The sequence below is a fragment of the Tympanuchus pallidicinctus genome, unplaced genomic scaffold, assembly GCF_026119805.1.
Source record: "Tympanuchus pallidicinctus isolate F22 unplaced genomic scaffold, pur_lepc_1.0 scaffold19, whole genome shotgun sequence".
Classification (NCBI taxonomy): domain Eukaryota; kingdom Metazoa; phylum Chordata; class Aves; order Galliformes; family Phasianidae; genus Tympanuchus; species Tympanuchus pallidicinctus.
This window is the reverse complement of record NW_026294710.1, coordinates 15,659,297-15,684,459: the sequence shown is the minus strand read 5'-3', so window position 1 is coordinate 15,684,459 and position 25,163 is coordinate 15,659,297. Positions and strand designations below refer to the sequence as shown.

General features: G+C 41.1%; 1 protein-coding gene across 2 annotated transcripts in view; it reads right to left on the bottom strand.

Moving 5' to 3' along the window:
* Nucleotides 1-25,163, bottom strand: part of EXOC4 (exocyst complex component 4) — a 399,307-nt gene that overhangs the window by 286,041 nt on the left and 88,103 nt on the right. For both annotated transcript variants that reach the window (XM_052680722.1, XM_052680723.1), the window contains exon 8: nt 1,425-1,570. In XM_052680722.1, coding sequence (XP_052536682.1) covers nt 1,425-1,570 — 146 coding nt within the window. The remainder of the gene's footprint in view (nt 1-1,424; nt 1,571-25,163) is intronic.

Sequence of the window (25,163 nt, the reverse complement as noted above, 5' to 3'; positions counted from 1 at the left end):
ACAAAGGGCAAAGAAAACAGAGTTCCAGCAAGTTCTGGATAGCCAAAATAGATATAAGGTATAGTTGGAAAAACAAAAAACCAACAATGAACAATCTGTACATAGGCCACAGAATGAAAAGTTCCCAATTACTACTATTTCCCATCACTCAGCCTTTCCCATTACTGAAGTTCCTCCTTAGGAACTTCATGATGGAGCGTTAACTCTCCATCATGGTAATGATCTACTCCAACTTGGGATTTTGTATATTAAAGACACCCAGTTGCCCATCTCCAGAAAACTAAACGGGGAAACCACAAGCTCTTGCTTCCGATTCCTCCTCCTTCGTGCAAACATCTCAGCACACATTTTTTTTTTAATTTATACTTGGACTCTACGTGGGAGAGCAAAGCCTCATAAGGCTCACTAATGAACTAATGAGCAGTGAAAGACAGCTCACAGTCCTGCAGCAGCTTGTAGTCCAGATTCTACCCATCAGACAAGCTGTTTCTGCTGCAGTTGAGCATGGGGGAAAGATTGCTGCCCCAAGATACTGGTACTCCCTAGCATCATTCCCTTTGCTGCCTTTCCCTCAGATCTGCCATTAAATTTATATGCTCCCTTAACAACTGCTTTAGAACAGTTTCATTGCAGAAAAAAAAAAAAAGTCATTAAAAAGATTATTCTGGCAGTTCTGAGTTCAGGAAGCCACACACATGGTTATGCTAGCAGAGCTGCAGCATCAGATCAAAACTGTGATCTTTCAGCACAGAGCCCCTGCTGTCAAAACAGCACATTTTGGTAATTCCTCAAAACCCTCAAGAGACCAAAACTGGATGTCAGTAAATGAGATGAAAATTCAGCAAAGCTCACCTGAATCTCAGTGTATTAACAAGGTGGTTTCTCCTCTGCTAACAGAGCTGCTCACCAACAATTCTTCCTCACTCCTCATCCATGCACATCAAACCCAGTTCCCTGAATCCCTCTCTTGTCCACCTACCCTTTCATCCTCTTATGGTCTCCCCTCGATCACTTCTTTCTTTTCACTTTGAACTCTGAATTAAAGAAGCTAGTGATAGGATTAACCACTTAGTCCATCTAGTAATTATATAGCTATCTTAATTCTCTTTGTCCAGTTCCTTTTATCGCTGCCTTTAACACAGGTCTTAAACACACTGTGCACAAAGATAGGCAGAATACATTGCTGCATGCTTTGCAGTAGCTTGGGTAAAGGGATCCCAACACTGGGATGTGTTTGAAAGAACTGAGCTCTAAAAATGAATCCACAACAGTGACCTTACTGAGGCTTCAGCATTGAGTATCAAGTCTCCATCACCAAACTTGCACCCTACTTACACTGTGAAACTGCAATTATCAGCCAGCTCATGCAATACTCAAGGCAACGGAGAAAGATTATACAGCTTCAACATCATCCCAGCACTTACTTGAACAAAGAGTTTTTAGGCCTTTGGGGCTTCTTCTTTGCAAAGAATGCTGCAAATTCTCTCCCAGAGCTGGCATAGCTGAGCTGAGCGGATGGCTCCGAGGCAGTGCGGGTGTTCTTCATATCCAGGTATTCTGTCAGGAGCATCTGCAAACAGAAGGGAGAGGACCACAACAATTGAGATAAAGCAACATTATAATGTAATGGGAACAGCCAAGATCTTTAAGTACTCTACAGGACTGGAAAAATCATGAAAAATCTCAAAAATTCTAGTTAACAGAAAGCCAGCTCCATTTTCAGAAATGAGATCCTAGTGACCTGAATGCCACTGTTTTTTTTTTATAAAAGCCCACCCTGCATTACTGAACCAACTGAATCTGCTACAAAACCCTGATCAACCTGAGATGACAGTCTCTTTTCTCATGTGAAAAGTGATAGGACACGAGGAAACTGTGCACCAGGGGAGTTTATTGGGTATCAGGAAGAATTTCTTCACAGAGAGCGGTCAAGCACGATTCTATTCAGGGGAAATTCTTCAGAGAGAGAGTGGTGAGGTGCTGGAACAGCTGCCCAGAGAGGTTGTGGATGCTCCATCCATCTCAGGAGGTGTTCAAGGCCAGGTTGGATGGGACCCATGGCAGCCTGGGCTGGTATTAAATGGGGAGGTTGGTGGTTCTGCCTGTGGCAGGGGGGTTGGAGCTTCATGATCCTTGAGATCCCTTCCAACTCATGCCATTCCGTGATTCTATGAAGCATTGCAATGGGTTGCCCAAGGAAGTAGGGGAAACCCAATTGCTGGAGTTAGTGAAGAGATGTGTGGATGTGGCACTAAGGGACACAGTTTGCAGTGCGATGGAGTTGGTCTGGTTGATGGTTGGATTTGATGTTCTCGAAGGTCCCTCCAAAGTAGATGATTCCGTGAATTTCCCCCCCCTCCCCATAGTGATTCCCAGCAGCAGCAGGGAGATGGTGGGTGGGCTGTTGGCTGGCCTTTTTAGATTGATTACATGCCACAGCTCTTACAAACATACAGGTCAGCAATATTGATATGTTCTGTTATAAAAACTCCTTTTATATTTGTAGAAAATTCATAGCCATACATACGCACATTTGTACATCTTAATATAAAACATGCACGTGTGGGTTTGTGTGGATGTATGGGTCACGTATGCTGCATGTTGGAAAAAAATCTGGAAATGCTGCAATAATTGCCCTTTATTAGCTCCCAAATGAACCACACGTGTCTTTTTTTAGTCACTGTAAATATAAATACCCACAGCCATTAGTTCTGCTAACTTAGTTTAAAATTGATTTTCCTCTAGCCCAATAAATCCAGCATGAGGGTGTGGGGTCTGATTGTGAACAGGATCCTTTTGTGAAGCCTCTGCAGCCTTAAATCATGGTCTGATGTTTGGTGCAGTTTAGGCAACTCCATGGTGCAGAAGCAGAAACAGATTCCAAGTCACTCACTTTTAATTTCTGGGCCTGAAGACAGATAGAAACGCCTTATAATTAACTTTTGACACTGTGTGAACAAATTCACTACTGGTGTTGAGAAAACTCTTACCTACGTGGAGGCCATTAGTAAAGTGTTCCATTTTAATAACTAGCAAGTCAGAACCCTTCAAAGAGATTTGTTTGTAATAAAAGGAATGCATCAGTGCAGTGCTGCGTCTATACAAACTGCCTGGTAATAAACATCTAGGCAAATGGTATCATTCCCTAATTAGAAATTATTCAGGATTGCTTAAAAAAAACAAAAAATACCAATGCAAAGAAAGTTCAACTCCTGAAACATCTCAATTAAAACTTTACTTGAGCACAAGCTTTTAAAATGTACGCTCATTGTTAGGAGGAAAAATAATCACCGTGCTAATTTTTAACAGTAATTTACCAAATCCGTTTGTACTCGCATATTTGCATTTCATCTCCTCTACTTGAATTAACAACCTTAAAATCACCACAAAAATGTAATTAAACCCTCAAATTTAATCAAGTTTAAAAAAAAAAAAAAAAAAAAACATTTAGCAATATGTTCTCATGTTATAGATGAATTTTATTTAGCACCATGGTCTGGTGGGAGGTGTCCCTGCCTATAGAAGGGGGTTGGAACTAGATCTGAAAGGTCCCTTCCAACTCAAACCATTCTATGATTCTACCATAATGGGTTCCGTGACTTTGATGTTGCTTTATAACCAGGACTGGGAGGTGCGAAATGTGCTATACAAGACTTAAAAGTTACAACAAGTCAAGAAGAGTTGCAGCTAGGAACATAAAGAATTGCCCATCAGTTAAAAAGGAAATGGAAAAACAAAAGATCACTTGTGGTAAGATGCTCAGAACAGTTCTGGTAACACCACACTTTAGGAAAAAGAGAAAATTATGGCAATGTTAGGCAGGCAGAGCAAGGCACCATCAGTCTCTAAAAAGCTAAAAGCTACAAGAGCAGCAAAAATCACTGGTTTTGGTAACTATTCTCAAAGTTCATCTTTAAGTTATAAAATCCAACTGCAGCAAAACCGTGCTAGACACATCAAAGCTCTTTCTGCTCCAGTGCCCTGTGCTCAACAGTTACATAAATTCTTCAGAACGAAGTAATTAAGTGTAAGCTTGGCTGAGCGGTTACAATGCACAGCCAAGCAGGAGAGAAGTTAAGACAGGAGACACCTACAGCATACAGTGCATTTGGTTTTAATCTTCACGCTGGAGTTATACGCCCTTATAATTTAAGCAATCTTACTTGTATGTGGGACAGTCTTAAAATCTTGCCTCACAAATAGCCTGAAGATTCACTTTCTCATTTCTCTATACAATACGTGCCCTTGGCCCAACCTCATCAGCCTCACTTTACTCCTTCCTTCCATGTGGGCAGTCCAAGTTATCCAAAACTAGTGCTTACAGATGAATTTAAGTATCGTGTTCCAGTGGCAGCTGTGGCACAGCCATGTACTTATTAAAAGGCACAGCAAGCTATTTAAAAATGCACTTTAAAAAAAAAGAGAAGAAAAAAAAGAGACATCTTCCTGTCTATCCAAGTGAACCAGAGCCTTCCCTAACAATGAAATAAGGGATTTCAGCATTTTGTCCCATAACACCCAGTTAGGAGTTGCTAAGCCATCAATCAAAAACCTTGTTAGGCATTAATCACATGGACATACAGCAAGATGTATGAGTGGCCGAAAAGCTTGCAACATCCCATTCATCTGTAACAAGGACTTTTGACTTTCTGTTCAGTGGTCGAATTCTGTCATCCTTGTACTGTATTTATATTGATGTCAAACAAATAAAGCAAGAGAACAAAGCATTCTTCATCCAGCTGCTCTTTGGAAAAGAAAATTAATATAAATGTTGTACTAAAAAGGCAATACGTATGGATTTGGAGGCGTAATTAAATTCTCCAATTTTGAAAGGTCATATAAGTACATGTGGCCTGTCTATCACATTGACCTGGTGGCAGCCTGCAGTACACTCTGAACTACAGTGGAGGAAGAGTTTGCTTCTGTGTCTGATCACTGACTGCACGTGCTGTACCTCTCCAGATCCACGACCTCAGTTTTTGGTTGAGCCTTGTGGGAAGCTGAACAAGACTATGAACAAAACACAGGCAATAAAACATGGCTGGACACAGAGTGACAGAAGAAACGGCCACAAGTTCGCCAGGGGAGATTAGATATAAGGAAAAACTTTTCCTCTCAGAAAGTGGACAGGCACTGGAATGGCCTGCCCAGGAAGGTGGTGATCTCACCATCTCTGATGGTGTTCAAGAGGCATCTGGACGAGGTGCTACGAGATATGGTTTGGTAGCTTAGTGGGTAGTAATGGTGATGGGTGGACGGTTGGACCAGATGATCTTATAGGTCCTTTCCAACCTTGTGATTCTACGACTCTGTGATTTATTTGTGCCTCTTCTGAGGGTTTACATAAGAGGCCTCAATTCAGAGCAAGTTCTATTGCATTAACTAAAAGCTGTACATAGGTATGAACTATCATCACCATCTCTGAATTAAGGTGGATAATGAAAGATGAGCAGTTGAAATTCATGCTTCAAAGACAGGATCCCTAAAACACCACTTTCTCTCACAGCTTATCTTTGGAGACAATTCCATCTCCAGCAGCTCTGGTTGGCACAGCAGCAATGGGACCTCCAGAAAACATTTTAGGTAACCAAATCCCAAGACATTTACACCAACAACAACCCTTCTGTATTTTGATAAATTTTGGAAGAAAACATAACACTCAAATCTCCATTTCGCTATGTTCCTTGTAAGCAATTACCATGAGATAGCAATTCATAATAACATTGATGCATGAAGTTATTGAAGAGTAGCCACCAAATCATAGAATGTACCAAGTTGGAGGGGACCCTTAAGGATCACAGAGTCCAACTCCTGGCTCAGCTGCCCCTCATACACATTGCCCTCCAGACCTTTCCCCATCTTTGCAGCCCTCTTTTGGATGCCATACATACTCAGACTTCAATAGGCATGATCTAACAGAAGAGCAGGACTGGAATTCTGATATACTGAAATAACCTTTAAACCTGCCTGAAAAGCTCTCTACACTATGAACACAGTTTATGCCTTCATGTATTTGGGGGATCTTGAAGATCTAATGAAAACTAACACCATACCCTGAATTTTACAACGGTAAACTGAATGAACAGGTAATTACTGGCCTCTCCACCTCATATTGATCAGGGACATAATTAAAGAAGAGATGACAGAAGACTCTATTAAAAAAGAATTAAGGAATAATAGCAGAATTCATGTCCAGCAAAAAGGACTTGCAGAAAACAGACCTTGGCTAACCAGCATTTCGTAGGGATGACTAATTTGGTTTGAAATAAACCCAGACAGGTGAAGTTATTTTCACCAAGGACGCAACAGAAAAGCCAAAACAATGGAAGAAAACACAGCATCCACTGCAACAGAAACCAGCAGCTTAGTGAAGCAACTTAATATCTTAGTAGAAATTGGAGGAAGCCACCAAAAGTGGATTTTGCAAAGTACCAGAAATCTTAATTCCTCTTTTCTTTTTTGTCTTCTGTATTCCAAGCAAAATAATTGTTCCAGAACCTCTTTCGTCTGGTTAGAAATCTTCTAACTTACAGACTAAGCTTGGAATGCTTTCATTTTTAAAACAGAAACAATTAGAAGCACAGCACCTACAGAAAAAGAATGAAAGTCTTGACCTACAGGACTACTGCGTAAAGCAGTGACTGTAGAAAACTTGGTAATGAAGATATACAGCAGCAGAGATGTTCCCATTGTGACAATGGAAACTAATTAGCAAATTGGAAGTGATGTACAGAGCACGGAGGTTTGTCAGAAGTAAAAGTTGACACTCTCTCCACAAGAGGTCACACATTTGGAAGGCCAAACAAAACCAAGGCACTCCTACAAAGGAAGAACAGGCAAAAATGGGGCAGGGGTGCACAAAAGAAGCCTGGAAGTTATTAAATGGCTGCAAGGCACAACTTGGAGGAACACACCAAGAAATCACAACCTCAGCCTTATTAGCTTCGCAAAGGGAAGGCTGAGAGGTTACTAGATCAGCCTGCAACACGTAACATGGAGCACAGAACTGATGAGAAAAATCTTCACTAATGAATTTCTTTAAAAAAAAAAAAAAATTGAAAGGTTGGAAAGTTGAAGCTGGACAGACTTCCACTAGCAGTTCGGCATACACTTCCAGAGCATAATTAACCACTTACATCAAAGGTTACATTGTATTCTCTGTCATTGATTTTTTAATTTTACTTTTTTTTAAGCACTCCCCCAGTCAAACTGGATGGCTTTCTAAAGGATGTGCCCTCTTTCAAGCAGGAATTAACTCAAGAAAGTACTACGGCTTGTTTTATGCAGAGGTCAAACAAGAGGATCACAGCAGCTCCAATTGGCCTTACAGCCTGGGAATCTCAATGAAGGCACAGGAGCACTCTGTGGCAGCTCTCCAGCTCCTCCATGACAGAGTCATTGATGTTCAAAGTGCTGTTCTTACACGGCACCTTTAATTACCATCTCCATTGATAGAGGAAATTAAAGCAGCCACTGTTAATGTTTGTGTTTGTGAGCAGGTTTGCACTGGAGGAAGTTTCTGCCCACGCCTTTCTTGGGCACGAAACTGCAAACATCACTTCTGCTCCGAGGAAGCTGTAAAAAAAAATCAAAACAAAACAAATCCCACTCTCAGAATAGAGACTGTATCTCTCGTTTGCAACTGCCAGCACCACGCAGCAGAATGAGATCTATTTTCAGCTTCTTGCTCTGTCACAGTAAGCACCTGCAGAAACACTGGCATTTCAGCTGCACTGACACACTGCACTCCTCCTGCACTGCATCAGCCTCCAAGAATGCTTTGGAGTTACATTTTAGTTGGAGCTAGCAGGAGGAACAGGAAGCTGAGATTGTAAAGTGGAAGACAGATTTCCTAACAGGAATCCAGTGAGAGAAGTCAGTTACAAACAGAACAGAGGTGAGCGTTCAAATTACAACCGGATTAATTCCGGAGCGATCAAATTACACCCCCCGGATCAATGGAAGAGCAAACAGATGCCTGGTGACAACAAACCACAGTGCCAAGCATTGGCAAAAACATCCCTGAAATGATGATATGGAGCTGTAGACAACTTCAGGGATAGTAAAAGTAGAACCAGTAGGATGCAGTGCTGTGAAGTGCCCTCTGAAGTCCCCTTTCTCTAAAAGGGGATAAAAAGGAGGGGAATAGACTTTTTACAAGGATAGATAGTGATAGAACAAGGAGGAATGGTTTTAAGCTCAAGGAGGGAAGGTTCAGATTGGATGTCAGTGGGAAGTTCTTTAGAGAGAGAGTGGAGAGGTGCTGGAACAGCTGCCCAGAGAGGTTGTGGATGCCCCGTCCATCTCTGGAGGTGTTCAAGGCCAGGTTGGATGGGGCCCTGGGCAGCCTGGTCTGGTATTAAATGTGGAGGTTGGTGGCCCTGCCTGTGGCAGGAGGGTTGGAGCTTCATGATCCTGAGGTCCCTTCCAACCCAAGCCATTCTGTGATTCTAAGCCATTTCATGATTTTATTCTATGATTCTGTGACTCTGCTTCTTTGTAAACATAAAAAATGGAATCATTACTGAAGCTGTGGAGACTGGATGTAACTATTAGCAAAGTGCCAGAAAAAGGCAAGAAAAGCTGTGGTGCTCAGTGTGAGCAGTCTGTAGCTAATTACATAGTAATTTGCAGAAAGAAAATTTTTAATAATTAAAATGCTGCAGTAACTGTTGAATTTAACCAAGAAAATCCACCAAACAATAGGCTGACTGAATTCTAAGAGCACTGAGCTTTTTGCTTAAGTTGTACCGTGCTGAGAACAGGAGCAACATATGGCAAACACTACAAAGAGCAAAGCAGGAAGGTAAGTCAGAAAGAATAAAACAACTTTTCAGGTGCCACGAATACCATCTAATGCTGCACATCCTGATTTATCTAATCCCCTTGTTGCCCATGAAATTAATTTAACTGAAACATAATAATAAGAATTAATTCTCTCAAGGCATTGCCCAATTCCACTACAGAACAAGAAGCAAAAATTCTTACTGCTTTCCATTTTTGGGAAAAAAAAAAGTAAAAAATAACCCCAGAACTATTTAGATAACACTATCACTGCCAGTGCTATTAGAGTCATTATCAATGCTAATTGTCAATTAGCACAGCTATTGCTGTAGACCTGTGAACGTGCATCTACCTCCAGGGAGCAAGCGAACAAACCTTATAACTACTCTAAACGCAGAACTTCTTAAAAGCTGTTTTAATTGGCAACGGATTGTTACACCTTCCTGGACTGCTGTGGGTTGTTTAAAGCCAGAACCTTTGCATTTTGTACACTTCTGACAACATGTGAGGACTTCACATCCAACCCAGGAGCAGCACAGGCTCTGGCTGCACTTGGTGCGTAGATAAGTTGAAGTCACTTGAGATATAATATATACTGATGTATGTTTCAGAGCAACCACCATCATCAGGCTGTAGATCACTTGAATGAACCAGTGCTGACCAGCACTCATTTTATCTTCCCACTCCACATAAAGCTGCCATAACAGCTTGTGCAGCTAGCAGGCAAGTGATAGGTTCAGAATCAAACACACAGCATAATTCAAACTGCAGTGTTTTCTACTAATTAACCCTTTGATGCATCAACAGCACTATGACATATCATTATCCAGTCAAAAAGATTTGAAGTGAAACCCTGTTGCTACTACAAGCACCAAGAAAAACGTCACCAAGTTGCACAGGGTTTGCAGATCTCTCCTCCATCCCTACTCACCTACTGCACCAGTAGTAGGAGATTCATCCATCCTAGCCTACACTTGTGGCTCTGAAAATAAGCAGCTAGAAGAAAAAGCTGATGAGAAACATGTTACAGAAAGTAAATTATTTTCCACAAGGTGCAGCAGGCACATGGAAGCAGGAGCTCTTTTTCAGCATCATGTCCTCAAAGGTGGTTTTGCAATTACTTCCCAACTTCAGTTGTTTTAATATCCATAACCACCAATCTGCTACCAGCTCACAAAAAGGTACACAGTGAAGGTCATCCTCAGTTTCCTGATGCATGAAGTTTTAAGATGTTTGCTTTGAAATGCAGTCATTTGGCCCACACAAAAGGAACAACAGCTGGACTGCCATTTTCTAGAGCTCTCCCAGTAGTTCTGCTCATTTATTTATTTAAATAAAAGAGAAATAAATTTGCTGTTGGTATTTGTTCCAGCAACCAACTGTCAACTTGAATAGCTGGGTTATAAAACAAATGGACAGCACTTAGTTTTCTCCAGGCACATCAGCTGTTTTGCCAACACAGACTGAGCTCACAAAAACAACCCAAGGAACGAGGCTGCTTCCTCACTTTGGTGTCAAGACCTCCACACCAAAGCAAAAAACACACAAAGAAACAAAACACCAGAATGAAGGTGGGTGGCACAAGGAGTCAGATTATTCATTTCCTCAAAAGAAAAGCAATGCTGACGTACGTTTCCATAGTAAAGCAGATGTGTCATCTGCCAAGACTGTGACTGGAATCGGTGAGACCTACACATTTACACAGTCTCTTGGGTAGAGACTGAAAAATGCTTGGGAGCCAGGGGAATCCAACTGTAAATTCTGAGAAGTAAACCCCATTGGCCTCTAGGCAGTAATTTGCAATTCCTAGGATTGTTTAATGACTACACAAAAGTACATAGGCAGGTATATGTGTATAAAGGTACATTATATATATAGATAGATAGATGCACACGTGTATCTTTAGTGCTTGGTCCTTCTGATATGACTGATGAGAAGTTGTAAAATTCATATGGTTCAGTGCTATGCAGAGCATGGGTAAGTAACCGACTGTACACTAGGATGGTCCAAAAAGCAATAAAGTTAATCCAAAAGGCATAATTACCACCTGCCTCATAGACTGTACAAAATGAAGTATTTCCCTGCATGTTTAAAACCCTGGATTCTATTTTGTTCATGTAGCATATAAAAAGGTCAAGGAGGAGTGTAAGAGTTGAACAGGTAATTGAGTGCAGATTACTGCTGTGCAATTATAATTTAGTGAAACTTCACTGCTTCTGCACATTTTGTAGAGGAGGAAGTTACAGATGGAAACTTCTGTTTATAACTTAAGCAAGGCTAAGCATCTCTAAAACACAAAGGTTCAGGAAGAGGGCTGATGTGGCACTAAGGGACATGGCTAGAGGGCATGGTGGGGATGGGTTGATGGTTGGACTGCATGATCTTAGTGGCCTTTTCCATCCTTAATGATTCTATGAAAGAGGACGTATTCACTCATGTTTAGTGCCTGCTGCACATTCACATCTCAGAGCATCCTCCTTCCCATGGAAGAGATGTGCAACTGTAATGCATGTGAGAAACAGGGCAACATTTAACCCACCTCACACGAGCTTCTGCTACTCAAACTGGTACATACAACACAGCAGCAGCAAAGAGAGGAAAAGGCAACATGCTGTTTAAATACCATCCGTGTTAACTCACGTAATACAGCACACTTCGTGTATTTCATGCTTTCAACTAATTGCTTAAGACATCCTGCTACAGTGCAGATAGTAACAGTAGTGTGCCCTCAGTCTTCATTAAATGCCAGCTCTTAATAACAGACTCCAAAAGGGCTTTAATTGCATTTACTTGGAGCTCCTGAACTTTAAAAGTTGTTAATCAGACTTCTATGTAAATGGAATGACGATTAAAGGTTAAGTACAGGTTTCTGAAATTTCAGCAGTTGAAGACGTATTGCCCTTAACAGGGAAGAGAAACTACCAGGCTTGACAGGAACTAAACATCTTAATTAAATACTCAGAAGTACAGTACTTATTTCTGCGTGAAGTTCTATTTTCAAATGTCAAACTTAATCAGGCACTCGACAAAAACGTGCAATATCCCCACAGCACAGAACAAAAATGCCTTGGGATCCCTTCCTGACAAAACACCTGCACATCTCCCAGCCCTCAGCTCCTTAGCAAATTCCAGCTCTCCAAGCCATTCATCCCAAACAACGAGACAGAAAGTTTTATGGCCCTAAAGCTGCAGGAGTCCAGTTCAGAAATAGGAGACAACATTTCTCAACCCGTCAGATTTTCTTCCGTTTGCTTGGTTTATCCCTGTAACAACAGTGTCATGCTGACAAATAAACATAAGGGCTCTCTATAAATTTGACTTTGCATAGATTTATTTCCCTCCAGGGTACAGTCCATCAATTATCACCAGCAAAGAGTATAAAAACTTCTTTGGTGGGAGTAAATTTAGTATGTCTGCCCTGTGAGTGCTGTTTGCTCTGGATTTTGTGCTGAATACTCACACTGACCTGAGATGTATTTCAATTAACTATGATTCCAGCCCCCGATTTCCATTCATTTGCAAAGACATCAGTTCTGTTAGCAGTATATGTCCTGCAGTTACATACAGAAAAGACAAATGAACGTAAATGGGATCCATGAACAGAGACTTTATGGCAAAATATTACCAAGTAAGAACTTCGTACAGCTTGGGATTCAAATTGTAATCCTGGTGAAGAGTAACTGCACCCAAGGTTATCCCAGGGACTGAGCAAAGGACTTCAAGACCTCTGCCTTAGGTCTTACACACAGACTGACCCATGTGTTTCACATATGCAATGATTTGACTACATTGCAAACTACCACATTTTCAAAATTAACTGCAAGTCTGCATCTTTTTTTTTTTTTTTTTTTAAAATTACAAACTCCACCTAATCCTAGGAGAATATATTTATATCAAGGCTGGATGTGGTTCTGGGCAGCCTGGTCTGGTGACTGGTGATCCTGCACACAGCAGGGGGATCGAAATTGGATGATCTTTGAAGTCCTTTTCAACCCAGACCACTTTATGATTCTATAACTTTTCCAGTAAGCTACACAGCAGATGCAGTAACTACTGCTCTGCAACAACAGTGCTGTACAGGATAGAAAAATAAGTCCAGGAAAACTTGCACAATGAAGGTTACTATTCTACTTGCAACCAAAAGTGTGAAAGAAATTTAGCAGTGCAAGATGCAGAGGCAGATTCGGCCTTCAGACAATGCAACATAGTGAGAAAGAAGTAACATAAGCACCAATGAAATTCAGTAGAAGCAAGTGAAAGATCTGCGCTGATCAATGGAGATAATTAAAAACTTCATGAGAGCGACTTGAAAAAAGGAGGAAGAGTAAGGAAACTTCCACCCATAGCACAGTGCTGTAGTAGGGGGCATTACCCACAATGATTCACCAACGAGCATCACGTGAACTGAAAGAGGCTTAAAAATATCTGCTGCAGTTAAACCCAGTATTGTTAATTTATTATACATGAAAAGCTTTTAAACAGATCTACAGGAACAGCTACGACGTTGCACTTAGAAAAGCCTATCGAGGAACTTACCAGTGTAATTTCCTGTGTTCGTCAAAATTAACTGGAAGACTTTTAGACCTCACTCCTTATTATTAAGTACCTTAATAATAAGGTCATTCCAAGGCAGCCCTGTATAGCCAGCACCACACTTGATAAAAAACTTTTCTCAGACTCTTTAAATACACGATGGCATTTTCTAATTGCCCAAATCCTTGAAGATCCAACCACATCTGAATCTACAACCGTGACCCAGAAGCAAAGCACCTAACAGAGAGAAACGGCCCATGAAATTAGGCACAAGGGGTTTTTATACAAAGGAACAGCAAAATGCTACAGCAGCAAATGTATGCTTCTGTACGAACAAGCCTGGAGACTCCAAGACATCGACAAAAGGGCACCGTCCCCTTTGACACCAACCCCAGCAGCCACCATTTCAAGGCCAGCTTATGAGGCCGGCTTATAAGGCCACTGACATCTTTGAAATGACATCAGAACTGTAAGACCTGCTTTGTCAAACTTACAATAAGTAGAGTCTGATTTTCCTCCCATCCCCAAACGGATGGAGGCGTGCACCAGTGCAGTGCTCTCTGCAGCCTGAGTATGGAGACTGAGCATCACACTTCAGTAAGAAATTACCACTGACCTTATTCCAGAAATATATGCTTCCCTAATGCTTCAGGATCTTTGATGTTATCAGAAATATCCTGATGCCAGAGGGGGGAGCTCAGAGCATAGGCAAGATTCTTGCTTTCAGGCTTTGGGGGTAAAACAATAACAATCTGAAGCAGCTCAAAGCTCTCCTGTATGAGCCATTCCTTCTTTTTGAAGTACTCATCAGGACCGCTACACTCCTTTGCCTTTTATGTTGTTCTACAAAAGGCACTGCACCAGGCCACCAAAACGCCGGCGTTAAGCAGATTATACCATTTCTGATCGTGTACCATTACAGTAGACACTTGAATGTCTTTCTGCATCAGGGAGCCTTTTCCTCCCCCTTTCATCAGCTTATCAAATGAAGCTTAAACAGTAACGCTTGCATCTAATGATACTAGGGACCTTGTAATGGGATTAGGAAAAACACCATCATTAGTTTTGAGGAGGAATGTGACCTTGAAGAGGTTTCTTACTTCACATTTAAGCTAACACAGCAGGAACAGTGAAACAGATTCCTGAAGAGAGATAAAGAATGGATACGGAGAAGCAAGGGACCCTCTCTTCCCAAGTAGATCCTGTATTGCTCCCACACTAATACCATATACAGAAAGAAACTGATAACCACATCACGTCCTGGACCATAGAAAGGAAAGACAGACCCTTTCCAAGGCCAGTTTGAGAGGGTATTTGCTTATCAAAAGTGCTTTTTACGCATCAAACTACAGACAAGCAAAGGCCAGCGCTCATGTCACGGCTTCTTCCCTGGTACTCTCAGCTCATGATTCTCCTTCCATATGCAACACCAAAATCCTTGTGGGACTCAGCACACAGCACCAACGTCTCCTGAGCTCTCTTCTTCCACAACCCCACCAGTAAGCATCCTTCAGCTGCTCCTAAGGGATCTGTTGACAAGTGCACATGGGGACAACTCCCTGCAATCCATCCACAGCCTCCAGTGGCAAAGTGGAGACCCCCAAGCTCATTTACAAAGTGTTTCTACACAGTGAGAATGCTCTGCACCCCACTGAAACATACCCAATTTGGAAAGTGTTCATGGGAGAGGAATTATTTTAGATAAAATTTCTCCAGCAAGACCTGCAACCACTGCTTTTGTTTACTCAGAAAAGTGTAAGTGCTTCTGGAATAACTGTGTGGTTTCCAATATCCAAACCAATCATGCATGTCACTGTTTCCTTCAGTAAAAACATTCCTTTAGATTGCCAAAAGGAAGTGTAAATGCAATAGCAACAGAAATCCATTTTACAGCTAAAAAGCCTAAGAGGAAAAAAAAACCCACCACCAATAAAAACAACACTTTCTATTTTTACCATTTATACATATAAGCTCTAAAGCAAACAACAGTACTGCTCAGAAGGGACCTCCTCCTACACACACCACAGCATCTCTATCCAGCCCTTCACTACCTTACTACAAAATACTTCCCTTGCTCTTTGAGATGCAGGGTGTGAATCCAACTCTATTTTCCTCAGCAGGGAGCCCCTACAAGACTGGTCCCTCCCAGAGGAATTCCAGATGCAGGAACATCATCAGGCTATGGCCATACTGTGAATTTTTAATACTTGTCATTTGTGCTGCAAGTGCACAATTCAGGCAGAGATTTATTCCAAACACTGAAAGAAAAACAGTGCAGTGTGTCAGGTCAGTGAGTACGCTGCTCCAGAGGGCTGGATCTTTGCAAACAGGTTCCAGCTTTGGCTGCGCTGTCTCCATATATACAGGAGGAGGTACGACCGTGTACAAGGGTGGATAGCAACAGGATAAGGGGAAATGGTTTTAAACTGAGACAAGGGAGGTTTAGGTTAGATATTAGGAGGAAATTTTTCCACACAAAGAAAGGTGACACACTGGAAAATGTTGCCCCAGGAGGTTGTGGATGCCCCATCCCTGCAGGCATTCAAGGCCAGGCTGGATGTGGCTCTGGGCAGCCTGGTCTGGTGACCCTGCACATAGCAGGGAGGTTGAAACTGGATGATCACTGTGGTCCTTTTCAACCCATTCTATGATTCAAATACAAATTTCAGTGATGAATGGTTCGTTCTAGGAGCGAATGATTCATTTTAGTCTGAACAACATCAAATACAGGGACCAGGACAACTGAAGTCCAACCACAAGCTCTGCCGTCCAGGTCAGGACACGAAGGCAGAGCGCATCTGGACAACACCTTAAATTTTACAGAAGTCAACACTCACCCATCCCAGGTTTATGCAGAAGTTGCAGTGTGTGAAACTGGCAGGCTCGTGCCACTGGGTGGAGCCAAGATAAAGCAGATGGTTGTAACATAAATTTCAGATCTCAACCAATATTGCTACCATTGAAGTGCCAGCTTTCTCAAAAGAAAAGCTGCCACTACCGTGGCAAACTCTGTCCTCTGAGGTATAACCAGACCCATCCCATCAGCACACTCCTGCTCCTCGATTTTGGTAACTAAGAATGAATTTATTGCATCAGCACACTGCACAGACAGACCATCACTTTGTGCTACTGAAATAATTACAACTGCCTTTTTGCATCCCCTGTAATGCCATAATTTTTCTTTTTATGCCTTTCTTTTAAAGACACACAGCACACGACTGCAGTTGGACACGCAAACCTGACTCAGTAATGTTATCACAGACAAGGATGTCCGTGGGTCTGGTTACTCTACGGTACATTTAACATATATACATGTAAACATGTAAAAATTAAAGCACTGAATGGCTTCTAACCACAAACAAGGGCTGGAAGAAATGAGTATACAAAACCTGCATTAACTTGTCTCAATTTCAGATAATTACTTTTGAGGATTTTTAAGACATTGTGACTCACAAGGGAGTCTGCAAATTTACCATCTTTTGCAATCTAATAATGTTGGCAGCTCTGAGAATTACCTATTTATTGATGTGTGACACCAATCTATCATCAATGGATAAAAAAGCTGTTACTTAAGGGTTCTTTGTCCCCTTTATAGAATGCACAATTTCTGGCCAACAATTTTTCAAGTGTAAAACATATCAAGCTGATACAAATGAGAGGAGATGGAAGAGGTTATGCTACTGAACTGGACAACACTGTAGGGAGATTTATCACTTTTATTTACCACTGATGCAACAGGGAGTCCCAGAAGAGATCACACACGTGGAGCAAAGCTACAGGACCAGGGATCAGAGAGATACAGAGCATATTTTCAGTGCATGTAGCATCTGCAGCACTACCTCAGTTTTTTCTCTTTCACAACCAATAGCCTTTGTCTTCAGCAACATTCAGCAGAGAAAATCCACTATCTGTTCAGCATCAAGTATCCGAGGGTCTGATCCGAGCTGTAGTCTTTGATATGACACAGACACAATTAACAAAAATTGCACTGAGAACAGATGCAACTCTGACACAGCCCCAAGGAAGGGCAAAAAAAAAATCCAGGACCACTGCTAGCCCTAAAGCCCTTTCAAGCAGATGAGAGCAGTCCACAGTCATACAAAGAAAAGGCAACAGGCACAATTTTACAATACATTGTGCACTTCAATAACCCACAGACATACAAATCACTGTCAAGCGAGAGCCAGCAGCTCCCAAGTGCTTCCTCATTCCCTTCCATTAGTCTGTTGCTTTCCCCTGATCCTATCACTCATAAATGGAGCTCTAATATATACCTTTATTTTCAAAAAGTTTGAAAGCATCACAGTCCAAGTGTAAATAATTTATAAATCAAGAGGCAAGGAGGATTCTGGTGTGTGGCTGGAGCAAAGATAAAGCTTTTAAGGAGAGGAAGATGGAGACGTATGCACATCCATATAAACAAACACACACAGTTTGCCACTGCCAATAAAGATTTCACAAGGAAACCACCACTCCCCCTCCCTCCTCCTTCAGATTCCCTTGATTTTAATATAGGTTCTTCAGCCAAAAGCTCATTACTAATCCAATTTTAATGTCACTTGAATTCTTATAAATAAGGGGACCACACAGAGAGCTGATGATTTTAATTCTGGCACTTAAATCAGAAGTGTGAAGTTAAATGCAGTACATATCATCCCTCTTTTGTTAGTTCTACATTTAATTGCAATGTCTTCTTCCAAATCCCAACTTGCAAGGCAGAGTTCAGAGCTAAATCAAACAAGTGACGTTTCAAAGCCTTGCCAACCAATGAGCTGGTGGATTGGTTCTCCAGCATTTCATCCATCATTAAAGATGGCAGGACTATAATCCCAGCGATTTTCCTGGAATCACAGAAAATTGGGTAAGACCTCAGGAGATCACCCAGTCCATCTTCATGCCCTAAAGAACCCGTTCAGTTGTCATGCCTGACGGATGCTTGGAAGACTTTAAGGATGCTACACAACAATATAACACCCCTAAATCATTCACTGCTTACACACACTGGCCATTAGGTTAGACATAAAGCCAAGAAATGTTTGTCTCCCTGGCCAGTCTTCAAGCTCAGTACTTCCTCTATCACACCCTGGAAAACACACAAGCTCCCTCTTCTTTTCAACTCTTGATATATTTGAAAGCAAAAGACTCCCTCTGCCCCTTAAGCTTTCTCATCTCTAAGCAGATCATTCCTTTCTTAATTCAAGTCAATTCTCCCTAGACATCTGATCATTCCAGCTGATCTCCTTTGAATTCCCTCTGATCGTTTGGCTTGCTCCCTCACAGACAAAAGCCTAAGAGGATACAGGACTGCAGCTGAAATCTTTTCAACAGTGACTAGAACAGGATTATTTCCCTACATCCTGCAGGCCATGTTCCTCTGGTACTCAGCAGGGGTAAGTTTTTAGTTGTTTCTTTCAGTTATTTGCTTGGTGTTTATGACATGCTCACAGCCCGTTTATGATCCTCTGTACCATACAAGTCCTTGTCTGAATGTGAGAGGTACCCAGCTACTCCCCTCATACCCAGACAGAAACAACACCACACATATTTCTCTTTTAAAATTCAGTACATTAAGACCCTCTAAATACTAATCATGTCCTTCAAAGTGTTTCCAAAGCCCTCCTTCCAGTATGGTATTTGCAAGCTAAACGATTCTCTACTGCATTATTCGAGCCATTAACAGAAACATTGGATAGCACCAAGCCCCACACAAAGCACTCAAAAGAGCCATTAGATAAATCCCTTAATAGTGAACCCTTCATAACTTCTCCTTTTCCAGCCAGTTGTTTACCCCACCTCATTACAGCTTTATCTACATCACAGTTCCCCAGCTCAGTTATCAGAAAAAGTGCACGACCTGCTTAGAGACTGCTCACAGTCACCAGGACATGGGCCACCCCCTGCTCCTCCCTGCTCCACAATTCCTGCCACCATCTCTTGGAAGGAAACTAAACCAAGTGTGTGCTCGACAGTACCTAAGAAAAAAAGGGGTTACAATAAATAAGAAACGCATTTGGATGTTGAAAAAAGCAGGTGAGTGAATTTTGGAGGCACTGCTCATTTTCACACTGCAACGTGTAACCCACCTTTAAGCTGCTGACTTGCAGAAAGAAGTTATCCCATAATTGCTATGCATTTCACCTGGGATTTTGCATTTCGTATCTGGGGCTCCTCGTATTTTTGGTCATTAACAACAGAATGAATTCTAACGTTTCTCTACAATACAGAATTCATTTCTTTTCCAGCTGCTTAGCAGATGGCATGTGAGAAGCCTGGTTTTTTTTCTGTGGCACTGGTTAACACAGTTGATTCATCTCATGTATATCACAAAGCATAAGCTCTGGTGGAAGCTCTTCCCACTGCAAGGTCATTCACAGTATCACTCTCCTCTGAAGATTTCTGTACATTTATTATCACAGTCTTTCACTCAGAAGCATCACTAACCAGGTCATGCATCTCCACCAAACCTGTAAAAATGTCCAAAGTTGCATCTGACTGACAGATAAAAAATTAACCGACCAAGGGGTTCAAGGTATTAGGAAAAGGAATTTCGGACAACAAAAAAGCAAATCTCTCACTTGGGCTACCAGGCTAAAAAATGACACCACATCTTAATTACTGCTTCTGTTCTCAGCTCTCAATGGAATTTATTGCATTTTTGTTTTCTTTAAAACTTGGTCTTTGTTTTCTCTGCATGGTCCAGGTTTACTCTGACACTTTCTCCAAGACTTAATCCAGTATTAACCTTACAAAATCACAGAGTCAGAGAACTGTTTGGGTTGGACGGAACCCTTAAAAGTCTTCGAGTCCAACTCCCCTGCAATGAACAGCACCATCCACAGCTTCATCAGGTTGCTCAGAGCTAATTATGAAGAGGACAATATGCTCTTTGCCCCCATCAATCCATCCAGCAAGTCAAGTAGCACTTAAAGTGTACACAAAATAAATATTAAAAAAGTTTTGTCATTAAATTACATAGGTCTTCCACCATTGGATTTCACAGTATTTTGTTCTGACCTGTCCTGTTCTTCAAACCATTACTGATTTTGTCAGACCAATTAATGGAAACAAGAAAGACAAAGCCAACACAGACTCTGCTGAAATCCTCTGCAAATGGTACCAAGGAAATGGAATCCATGGAGAAACACACCTAAAAATATAGATTTCATTTCTCCATCGAAATTTCATCTTTGGCAAACAGAGCAGACAAGGAGTTTCTTTATATTTCTTTCATGTGCAAATCTGCACATAACACGTTTGTGAGGAGCACAGACTGTTGTAACATATTTTGTGGCCAAAGACCTATCCAAGTACCCACATTCCTTAGGCCTTTTCTCTTTTTTAAACCCAAACCCCTGAAGAGATAATAAACCAAAGTGATCATAATGTTAGCAGAGCAAGTTTCAGATTAACTGTAGTCACATTACAAACCTATCTGCATTCATTCTGAATTTTCTGAGTCTTTGCTGAGCTGAAGACCATTCTTACTTGTTCCTAGAACAGGATAAAACAGGAACTGCCATCCACGTTTCCTATCCATCATTTTATCACACTCCTTGAAGAAAAGTCCAAGTTTTTCTACCTGTCATCAGACCTTTCATCAGTTTCCATGGACACTATGACCTCCCCAGCCCCTCCCCTAATCCCTTCTAGTTCCACAAAACATTTCAAGATGAGCACAGACTATTCAAGGCAGAGACCAAGCCGAGGCCCTTCAATACTCCTTTCTATACAGCCAAGTATCAAATGCAGTCTGAGTCTAATTCTTTATATAACCAGCATCTTCTTAGCTTGAGTCACAGTTTGCACGTGCATAGGAGCCACTGAGCTTTGAGACCCACTCTTCTGTCTTGTGCTAATTTAGTCACTGGAATAAAATAATTTTCCTCTTTAAACAGTCATTTGCCAACTTGTTTAAACATCCAACACGTTGATTACTCCCTCCTTGTACCACATAACCCTGAAGATTTTAAAGCAGGTATCAAAGTCTGCTGTCCTCATGCACAGTCCTTTCAGAAGACCACTAAAAGGCCTCATAACCATCATGCATGTTCTTACCAAAAAAAGTTAGCTTTTTTTTTTTTTTTTTTTTTTTTTTAAGTTCTTTACTATGAAAGTGGAGAGGTCCTGGAATAGCTGCCCATAGAGGCTGTGGATGCCCCGTCCATCCCTGGAGGTGTTCAAGGCCAGGTTGGATGGGGCCCTGGGCAGCCTGGACTGCTATGAAATGAGGAGGTTGGTGGCCCTGCCTGTGGTAGAGGGCTTGGAGCTTTGTGATCCTTGAGGTCCCTTCCAACCCAAGCCATTCTGTGATTCTGATTCTTCTTCTCCTTCTGATCATTTTCCACCCATTCTCGTTTTATGCCTCCAGCTCAGGCTTTTTAATCAACTATAATAGAAACAATACACACAAAAATAAAAAAAAACAAATCCAAAGCCTACTTCGAGTTGTTGGAAAGTTCTTTATCCCTTACAAGTGCACTATGTAAACTCTAGAAAACTCATAAGAGCCTTTTTTTCCCCAAAAGAAATAATTTCTACAGCTTTTTGTAAATAAAGACTGTGACACTTTTTCCCCTATCCTCAACTGTAGGCTTTGAGGGAAAGTTACTTAAGACGTCTCAGTGACTTCATACTTTTTCTCCCTAAAAAGTCTCTTCTGACACACTGCTTTTGAGTTTAATTTAATTTCAATTTCAAAGACCTGAGCTCTGCCTGTGTACGTTTATCATCAGAAGAACTTCAAGATAGCTTCTTCATCTACAATTTCAAAACCAAGACTGGTTTCAGATAAGTCATTTAGATTCCCTGTTTGATGCTAACACAGTCATGGACAATTACAGTCACATCTCCTGCAGGTACCTTGCCTTTAATGGCCTAAAGATATATCAAATATATTTTATCCCCCAGACCCACAATGGTCACCTTCCACCCCACTGCCTAATCTAAACATATGTTTCACAGTATTAGCTCTCCTAAGCTTTGATTTCTAAACTTACTGTAACAAACAAACCCATCTCTAATCTTGGCTGCCATACTGTTCATCTATCTACTGCTTTTCTTGCTGTTTGAAGAGACATAATACTGCAACTGGACAACTGAAAAGCAGCAAACTAAGAATTCTGCTTCCTTTCCTTATATAGGACTTCACAATTTAACCATTATTCACCTCCTCTACCATCAATTTTATTCTTCATGTTATTCTGTTCACAGCTTGCTTCTCTGGATGCTTCACATAATGACCCTCTAGGAACAACTACCAGGTGGCTCAATTTACTCATTTTGAACCATTCAGCAACCCAAGGTTCAGCCTTAAAACCACTTGTGACCTATGGTGGGCTCTTGAAGCAGCCATTATGAGAACCACTGAAGAACTGCATCAGGTAGGTCCAACTCTACCACTCACTCAACTACAACATCAATAACAGAGATAGCAGCCACCATTATTTCGTGCCGGTCTCAGAACGTTCACAAAAAACAGACCTCATTCCCATTTCTCAATCCAGATTAAAAACAACTGCTAATACACTTCAATTTTTACAGCATAATATTTTCATCCCTATATGTGATCCCCCCCACACTCTGAATTTTTATGTCACTAGACAGAGAAATTCTTTAAATAAAGCCATGTTCCTCCACCTCCTACAAAAAGTCTGTCTTCCATGCACAGTCTGCAAACACAGATTTCCACTGACATTTGTCATCTCACCACCTTTGCATAATACACTCCATATCTTGGTTTTCTCCATCACTAGGGAATCCAACCACCTGATTTTTATTTAACTTAGTTTTTAATTCTATCTGGTATCTGCTTTTCATTCAGTTGCCTCATCTTTAATTTTTACATAATTTCATGCATTCTCCTTCTTGCAATATGTCGCTGTTTGTAAGAGATTTGTTCAATGATGGAGATGCTTAGACAGCAAATATTTACCTTACTACTGCAGACAAATTTTTTTGACATCTATCATCACCCAATTTTCATACAGATAAGAAAACAGTCCCTACTGAATTATCATGACAACTAGATGCATCCAACATAGTATTTGTTCGTCCACCTCTGACTGAGGAGCCCATCATGTATATTAGACACTTGTAAAGATAAAAAAAAAAAAAGAAAACATTTGAGTTCAATGCTTTCTTCGTCATTATTTTTAAGATCACATACTTTAATTTGCTGAAAGGGATTACTATTCATCCTTCCCTTAAAAAAAAAAAAACAACACAAAAACAAGCAAAAATACTTTTTATTCTGTGCCCTTAATGTCTGATCTGAGTCATTTTGTCTCAGATATTACTAGACAGATTTCGTACATTTTCTTTAATTGCTTGCATTCTATCAGAAGCTTTCTGCAAAATGTTCCATTTCAATCTAATTGTCTCAACCCATAGCATGCTCCTAGTCAGCTTTTACAGACAAGTACTTCTGAAGTGTGTTTGAAATAACCATCATCAGCCAAATAACCTTTGGGCTGAGAAAGTCATCTCTTGTTCGGGGAAGAGCCCACTGGTTTGGAGAATCAGACTAAAAAACAACAAAACAAAACAACAACCCACTTTTCTACTTTTTCCCTGACAATATTTTTTATCTTGAGTTCTTGTTAAATATCAACTTAGATGCTTCCTTTCCAAGTCTTCTTCCTGGTCTTTGTTACAGGTATAGATAGAAGGGAAACAATTTTAATTTATAAGAGGAGATCTAGAGTGGTGTCAGAGGAAATTTTTCACTAAGAATGAGGTGCTGGAACAGGCTGTCCTGAGAAGCTATAGATGCCCCATCCCGGGAGGTGATCAAGGCCATGCTGGCTGGGCCCTGGACAACCTGATCTAGACCTGATGTAGTGGTTAGCATCCTTGTCCACAGCAGTGGTTTGGAACCAGAAAACCTTTGAAGGCCCTTCCAACCCAAGCCACTCTACAACACTGTGGTATCAGGTAGATCTGTGGTCTCTTGGGAATTTGTCCAGCAGGATAGGAACTTGGTGCATCTATGCAGTCTGCTTTAGATGAGGACTTGAACACTCAAATTCTTGAAGCAGTTATATGTTCTTGTCTTACCAAACAGTTTCCCCCTATTTACTACATACTAATGATGCTACAGCTGAAAGTGCAAGAAAAAAGTGTTTTTATCCATTTCTATATGGAAACTATCACATTGACACAGGTGTTATGTTTATAATTGTTAGTATATCAAAGCCTTCACTTTTTGAGAAGTATTGTTTTTAATCCCCAGCACGACAGATTTTGTTAAGTGGATAATGAACTGGCAGCCACAGATCACTCACAGATTGACAAAATGAGTGAAAATGGCCACTTTGTTCTCATAACCTGCAAGTCCCACAAGTGACATTCAGGAAACACACAGAAATCCCCACAGCTGCTCTGAGCCTTGGAGATTCAAGCTGGGTTACTTCCCAGTAACAATATGGAAATAAGCTTCCATCACCTTCTGACAAGAGGTTCTACCTTAGCTCATTACAGAAATATCTTCACCCTGCCAGGTGCTGGGCAGCCTGGCTGTTAGCCAGCGAAGCACTTAAGCATGCACACAGCTTATAACATGTGAACGGTCCCAATCAAACCATACACCTAATTGCTTTTCTGGATGAGGGCCAACGCACTCAACACATTGTAGATCAAGACCTCACTGACAACACCAATATCCCCATCCATGCAAACCTCAGGCAAAAAAAAAAAAAAGAAAAGATCCAGTAGCATCCTTAAAGCCTGCTCTGAACTGCTCCTCTATCCATCTGAACACCAGATAATAACAGATAATTTCCATTCTGTTAGTTCTAGTGTATGAATGAATCGTTTAACAAGAATGCATTCAAACTCTGACAGATTAT